The 7,390-nt window shown below is 44.6% G+C and overlaps 1 protein-coding gene across 1 annotated transcript; it reads left to right on the plus strand.

Moving 5' to 3' along the window:
- The first annotated feature begins 557 nt into the window (after positions 1-557).
- On the plus strand, positions 558-7,384 carry LOC130220102 (src substrate cortactin-like). Its single transcript, XM_056452502.1, has 12 exons — positions 558-693; positions 1,173-1,256; positions 1,586-1,659; positions 2,538-2,667; positions 3,605-3,715; positions 3,817-3,871; positions 4,202-4,312; positions 4,397-4,507; positions 4,939-5,049; positions 5,366-5,421; positions 5,585-5,654; positions 5,815-7,384. The coding sequence occupies exons 2-12, from the start codon at positions 1,173-1,175 to the stop codon at positions 6,030-6,032; spliced, it is 1,131 nt and encodes a 376-aa protein (XP_056308477.1). The 5' UTR covers positions 558-693; the 3' UTR covers positions 6,033-7,384.
- The last annotated feature ends 6 nt before the right edge of the window (positions 7,385-7,390 follow it).

Consider the following 7,390-nt stretch of genomic DNA (forward strand, 5'->3'; position numbering starts at 1 on the left):
TCTGTGATCAAAGATAGAGTTTAATAAGCTGATGTAGATCATCAGATGCGGTGTCTTCAGACTAATGTGTGTTAATGTGGGGTGTTCGGTGTTTTCATCGTGCTAAAGGAAACTCTTAATAGCATCTGTAAACAGAAACACTGTTATTAACATCGATCATGACCAGGAATGCTGGATTAATCTGAATATCGACAGATATGTGGACAGATTCGATCAGAATCACAGAAAATGGTCAGGAATCGAATCTTAGAATCGGCTCTGGAATTCCAGTCGGAATCGAGCGGCTGTTGACTCGGCTCAGAGTCGCTCTCCTCGGCCGTACTATTCCATTCTGATGGGGAGACACCGGAGACCAGCTTTCTTCAGACGTCTAAAGCCTTTTTGATGATAAATTAGCTTTTAGCTTCACTCACATGATCTCGATGATGTGGAATAAAACGCTATTTTTTATCAATAATTCTGATGATTAGGGAAAAAAATCTGATACTGATTGCGAATCCTTCTTGCCCCAGTTGCAGTGAGACATCCGGAGTTCCCCCGCTCCCAGCGCAGGTGGTTCAGTCGGTCTGGAGCAGGAAGTGGGAAGCGGAAGCTGCGGTCAGGAAAGCGGACGCCTGCTCTGGTCATAACTATAATCAGCGTCTCCACAATTACCTGAAGAAGACCCGCGTTACGAGGACATCGAGCAGCACAGTGAGTGTGTGAAGAGAGAGAGAGAGAGAGTGTGTGTGTTTACATTGACGGAGAGACGAGCGAGGGCGAGGTGTTGACGCGTCACCGTCACGGTCGCTCCTCATCGCGGTTATAACGCTTCATAGCAGCGCGCGCCGTGATTTACCTGCTCACATTCAGCCGGAGAGAGGAAGAGGAACCAGCGGGGCCTGAGCGACTGCGTGGCGGACACACACACACACACACACAGACACACATACACGCACACACACACACACACGCACAGACACACGCAGACACACGCAGAGACACACATACACACACACGCACAGACACACACACACAGATGTTCAGATGACTCGCCAGTTGATCTGCTTTGTTGATTATCGAGTGGCCTAGATAGGCGTCTTGATTTGTGAGCGAGTGTGTATGGCAGTTTATTAGTGTGTGCGGTGTGTGTGTGTGTTCTGACGGTGTGTGTGTGTGTTGTGTGTTGTCAGATGTGGAAGGCAGCCGCTGGTCAGTCTGTCTCTATGTCAGTGGATGAAGGAGCAGATGATTGGGAAACTGACCCCGACTTTGAGGTACAAACCCTGAGATCCCCCCCCTTCCTCATTATCTTCCTCCTCCTCATTATCTTCCTCCTCCTCCTCTTCCTCCCCTTCCTCCTCATTATCTTCCTCCTCCTCTTCCTCCCCTTCCTCCTCCTCATTATCTTCCTCCTCCTCCTGCTCTTCTTCACTGCTCATCTATGTAGTCTTCCTCTCTGGATCAGTGTTGGAGAGACTGAGCTGAAGCTGCAGATGCTCCTCGTGTGTGTGTGTGTGTGCGTGTGCGTGTGCGTGTGCGTGTGCGTGTGTGTGTGTGTGTGTGTTTTCTCTCCGCTGATGTTTCCTGTCTCCATCACACACAGAATGATGTGTCCGAGAAGGAGCAGCGATGGGGAGCCAAGACTGTGTTGGGATCCGGACACCAGGAGCACATCAAGTCAGTGAGAGATCAGATCAGAGCAGATGAGCTGGAGACGCGTCCACAGATTCAGCAGCTTCACTATAGTCTGAGCTCTAGCTTCTGTTTCATTACAGTCTAATGAGCATCGTCCAGCTTCTTCATCATTTACAGACAGATGCAGAAACCCTCCAGCAATCCTGTCAGTCAGCCATTATCCTCCTGTCATGTTCAGATACTCTTCATTATTGCAGACATAATCACGTTTAGGATGATCGCTTATTCTCTGCTATATTTGAATAAGAGCTGTTTAAATCAGTGTGTTCCCTTAAATATAAATATACCTGTTAATTAAATATAAATATACCTGTTAAATAAATATAAATATACCTGTTAAATAAATATAAATATACCTGTTAAATAAATATAAATATACCTGTTAATTAAATATAAATATATCTGTTAAATAAATATAAATATACCTGTTAAATAAATATAAATATACCTGTTAATTAAATATATCTGTTAAATAAATATAAATATATCTGTTAGACTGATGACGGTAAACATTATTTCTCTCAGATTATTAGTTTACTTTGTCAAAATAAAAAAAGATATATATATTATAATAATCATGATAATAAATAATAATAGGAGTTAAAAAATAATTAAGTCAGTGTATTACTGATATTACTCTGATATTACTCTGATATTACTCTGATATTACTGATGTTCTTCTTTTATCTGGAATATATTGTAGAGGTGAAATGTTTTTACAGTCTGAAGGTTCTTTAATCATCCTTATATCCTCTGTCAAATATAATCTGATATTTTTGAGCCTGTGTGAAGCTGTTGTCTGTGGCGAGTGTGTGTCCGCAGATGTTCATCAGATGTGCTGTTCATAATGTGTGTTCCAGCATTCATAAGCTGCGGCAGACGGTCTCCACTGAACACAGTGACCTGAAGCAGAAGGAGCTGGACACCATGCCCAAAGCCTCTCACGGCTACGGGGGGAAGTTTGGCCTCCAGCAGGACCGCATGGACAAGGCAAGAGCACAGGGATGAAGTGATGTGCAGAGGGCTGTGCCATTAATCCAAACCCAAATTATTCATATCTATAAAAATACCCAGATATATTCCCAGAGTGCTGTTGAAGTGCTGTGATGCTCTACACTATTACATCCTTCAGGTCCAACATGTCCCGCCTTCACTGAACCACTCCAATCAGGCAGATCAGTTTCATTTCAGACCTCGAATGTGTATTCAGCATGAAGAGACAAGCTGATCTTCATCACACACACACACACACACACACACACACTGTGAATGTTCAGGAGTTCCCTCATCAGTGTGCAGTATTTCAGCAGTGTTCACTCAGTAGACAACACTCAGCTCTCACTAAAGGCTTTGTTTATCATGATAAACGTACCTGAGGAAGTGTAGAGTGTTTTAGGACAGTATTCAGAACAGTTAGAGCAGCAGGTTATTATAGTGTGTGTGCGTGCGTGTGTGTGTGTGTGTGTGTGTGTGAGTGTGTGTGTGTCAGTAGTTTTTGTGGTGTAACAGTGGTTTTATAGCTGTGGCGGGTCTAAATTGACCTGAAGGATAAACCATTGTCCCGTAAATGTGTTCAGCCTTCAGGAAAATAAAAATTGAGGATGTTTTTTCTTCTGTTTGGGTCGTTTTAGCAGACGTCACCAAACCTCAAGATCAAAAACACAGTTTATTTTTTCCTCTGCTGTTAAACTGGTAATTTCTGACCCATGAGACTTCAGCTGGGTTATTAACAGCGCAGGGACATGTTCACAGTGTTTCCTGTTATATATCGATCCTAAAGGAAATCAGATTTCTTTTATTTTAGGCTGGAATAATGAGTTTAATTCATCAGTTATATTAGCGTGAGTGGATCATCTTTGCTCTGAGTGTGTTAGTGTGAATGCACCACTGTGTGTGCCTCATCTTGATCTGTGTGTGTGTCCTTCAGTCCGCCGTGGGTCACGAGTATCAGAGTAAGCTGTCCAAACACTGCTCTCAGACCGACACCTGCAAGGGTTTTGGGGGTAAATATGGGCTTCAGGAGGACCGAGTGGATCAGGTAAACCACACACCTGCAGAGTTCAGCTCACACTACTGCTGTTCTACAGTCACATTCACCTGTGTGTGTGTGTGTGTGTGTGTGTGTGTGTGTGCGCGCAGTCTGCTGTCGGCTTCGAGTATGTGGGAAAGACAGAGAAACACGCCTCTCAGAAAGGTGAATCACGCTTTATTTCTCAGTGAAACATCATGAGCTGCAGATTAACAACAGCTTTACTGAGTTAATATCGTACACTGAAGTTAATATTGTGTCTGAATATCGAGAGTAAGTGTCTGAGACATGACCCAGCGTGTGCTATAATCAGAGTTCTGTGATGATGAGCTTCTGAGTAGTTTTGGTTTTGGTTTGACTTTATTATTGGTGTTTAATGCAGAGCTGCTGTCAGTATCAGCTGCTCATCCTGTGTGTGTGTGTGTGTGCGTGTGTGTGCGTGTGTGTGCGTGTGTGTGTGTGTGTGTGTGTGCGTGTGTGTGTGTGTGTGCGCAGATTACTCCACTGGTTTCGGGGGCCGGTACGGTGTTCAGGCTGACCGTGTGGATCAGAGCGCGGTGGGCTTCGAGTATCAGGGGAAGACGGAGAAGCACGAGTCTCAGAAGGGTCTGTCCTCATCCTCTGATCTCCTGCACATCTCTGTGTTTCGGGATCCGTCTCTCATGCTGGCTTCTGCTCTTCAATCTGCAGATTACGCCAAAGGCTTCGGGGGAAAGTTCGGCGTGGAGACGGATAAGGTGGACAAGAGCGCGGTGGGCTTCGAGTATCAGGGGAAGACGGAGAAGCACGAGTCTCAGAAGGGTCTGCGCTCTCACCACACACACTTACAGATATTCACTTCATCAGAAGCGCTGTCACGCTCAGGCACTTAATGTTGATCATCAGTAAAGCGTAGTCTCTGGCTTTTATATGGAGTTTATGGAGTATTGTGTGTGTGAAAATGTGTCCTCAGCTCTCCTCACACAGTAAACACAGTGACACACACACACACACACACACACACACACACTATAATCTGCTGCTTTACTCCATATAATAGCCAGAAACTCTTCAGCTCAGGCTGGTCTGTAGGGTTAATGCCACACACTGATGATCAACAGTATAAATGTGATTATAATGGAGGTCAAAGGGGCAATAACAGACACTACCATAACCAGGGCAGTGGATCTGAACAGTACACGAGGGTGAACAGAAGCTTGACTTATTAACATGAGGCTCTTGTGTTGTTATAGACTATGTGAAGGGCTTCGGAGGGAAGTTTGGAGTTCAGACGGACCGTCAGGATAAGTCTGCGGTTGGCTGGGATCATCAGGAGAAACTCCAGCTGCACGAGTCTCAGAAAGGTCCAGATCTCTCATTCATCATCAGAACAAGCAGACAGAACAGCTCCATGCTTCAGTGTTGCTCTGTTTAGTACAGAGCCAGTGTTATACAGTCAAACACTGTCAGTGAGGGTGAGGGAACGGGGGGTTATTTGATCACTCCTTACTGAAGTAAATCTGTTAGGAGCACTGCTTATATGGAAAACACTGATATTCCCATCACTGTACAATGCTGTGGGAAGAGTTCTGATGAACACACACACACACACACACACACACACACACACACACTTTGTTCCAGTCTCCCCCTCTCAGTGTGTTTTCTTCTTCGTTCTAGATTATTCCAAGGGTTTTGGAGGGAAGTATGGCGTGCAGAAGGACCGAATGGACAAGGTGTGTGTTCATCATTACTGCACACCTGCTTCATTTCACTGTGTGTTAACCTGAGACTGGGAACGTGAAGCGTGTGTGTGTGTGTGACAGAGAGGGTGTGCCTTTATTTTGTACAACTCTCTGATGGTGTGTGTGTGTGTGTGTGTGTGTGTGTGTTCATCAGAGCGCAGGCACGTTTGAGGAGGTGCAGAAGCCGAGTGCTGCGTATCAGAAGACCCGTCCTGTGGAAGCAGGTCAGACTGCAGCTGTGTGTGTTTGCGTGTGCAATAGTGCAAGCGTGGTCATGTGTGCATGTGTTCATGTATGTGTGTGCATGCATAAATGTGTTTGAATGTGTGCATGCATGAGAGTGTGTGTGCGCGAGTGTGACACTCTCCTTCTCATCTTCTCCAGCCTCCAGCAGTGCGAGCAGCATCAAGGCCCGCTTCGAGAACATCGCCAAGCAGAAGGAGGAGGAGGAGCAGCAGCGTCTGGAGGAGGAGCGCAGCCGGCGGCAGGCCAAGGAGAAGCAGGAGCAGGAGGAGGCGCGCACACACATGAAGGTCTGTGTCTGTCTGTCTGTGTGTGTGTGTGTTTCAGGCCCACTGATTTACACTCACACACACATCTGAGCCGTCCGCTCCAGTGTAGGGGGATAGTGAAGGTTCTGTTGAACACAAAAGAAGATATTTAGAGAAATGTTTGAACGCTGTAACCATCCACAGTATCCGTGTTCCTGCTGTGTTAGTCAATGGTTTATTAGTTTCCTGCAGAATATCTTCATCTGTGTCCAACACAAGGTGATTAAATGACATGTTTGGCTTCATGCAGAAGAGTGTGTGTTGATGAGCAGTGCGGTCTAGTGCACTAGGAAGGGCACAGTCTTCAGATTGAGCTGCACTCATGACAGCTCTGCAGTGTGGCTCCTTCACTGCGCCCTCTAGTGGAGTGTGGAGGACACACACACACACACACGCACACACACGCACACACACACACACACACACACACACACACACACACTCAGCTTAACTCCATTCATCTTCACAGTTAACAGAGTTCAGATTGAGCAGTTCTTCTTTAAGAGATGAGAGTTTTCCTGCAGTGATGGTAGTTAACGGAGCTGTAAATAAATGGCGTGACTAACAGAGATACTCTTTTCAGTAACGAGTAATCAAATAAACAGTTTCCCCTGTTAAAACTTGATTTTTCCCCACCGCAAACCCTCAGACAGCATTAAACAGAATAATGTGTGTGCTGTAAAGCATCTGTTGTGTGTTCTGTTGATCAACATGTTGATGTTGACGGTGGTCTCTCACACTGTCCCACTGCAGTGATAAAATAGTGTCTATTAGCGTACAGTGATTTATATTCATCTGACATTAGATGAGTAAAGCTAAAGTTCCTTTCCCTGCTGATTAGTGACTTTAATAATCATAATACTGTTTGTGAGGAGTAACTAGAACTAGGGCCAGACAGAATCTGCAGAGGGTTTTAGCTGTTTCTGTAGAGAATTGGAGTATAAATCAGTGGAGTTCTGCTGAATGATTTAGGCAGGATCATAACTAAAACCTTAATATGTGAAATAAACATAATCTCTTCACTTCTATTGAATATTCACAATGCTAATCTGATTAATTCAGTTAAACAAAGCAAGACTCATATAATATGTGTAGCGAAAGCCAGAGAATAAGACTGAACACACTGCACTGTACATAAAGCAGATCAACATGCTCATATTAGTCAATAATATTACTGACATGAGTTTATAAACTGAATCAATCGAGATTTACACACATTTACACAAGTCAATCAGCAGAGTTAATGATGAGCTGAACATCTGTGTGTGTGTGCAGACTCAGTGTGGGCCTGACTATAATTACTCTTCTAAAGGAACGACCCAACACTGCTCAACACTAGATAATCCACACTCTTAATGATTAACAATCTTTACTAATCGATTGATAATCATTAACGTGATGCTAATCAT

This window comes from Danio aesculapii, unplaced genomic scaffold (genome assembly GCF_903798145.1).
Source record: "Danio aesculapii unplaced genomic scaffold, fDanAes4.1, whole genome shotgun sequence".
Taxonomy (NCBI): domain Eukaryota; kingdom Metazoa; phylum Chordata; class Actinopteri; order Cypriniformes; family Danionidae; genus Danio; species Danio aesculapii.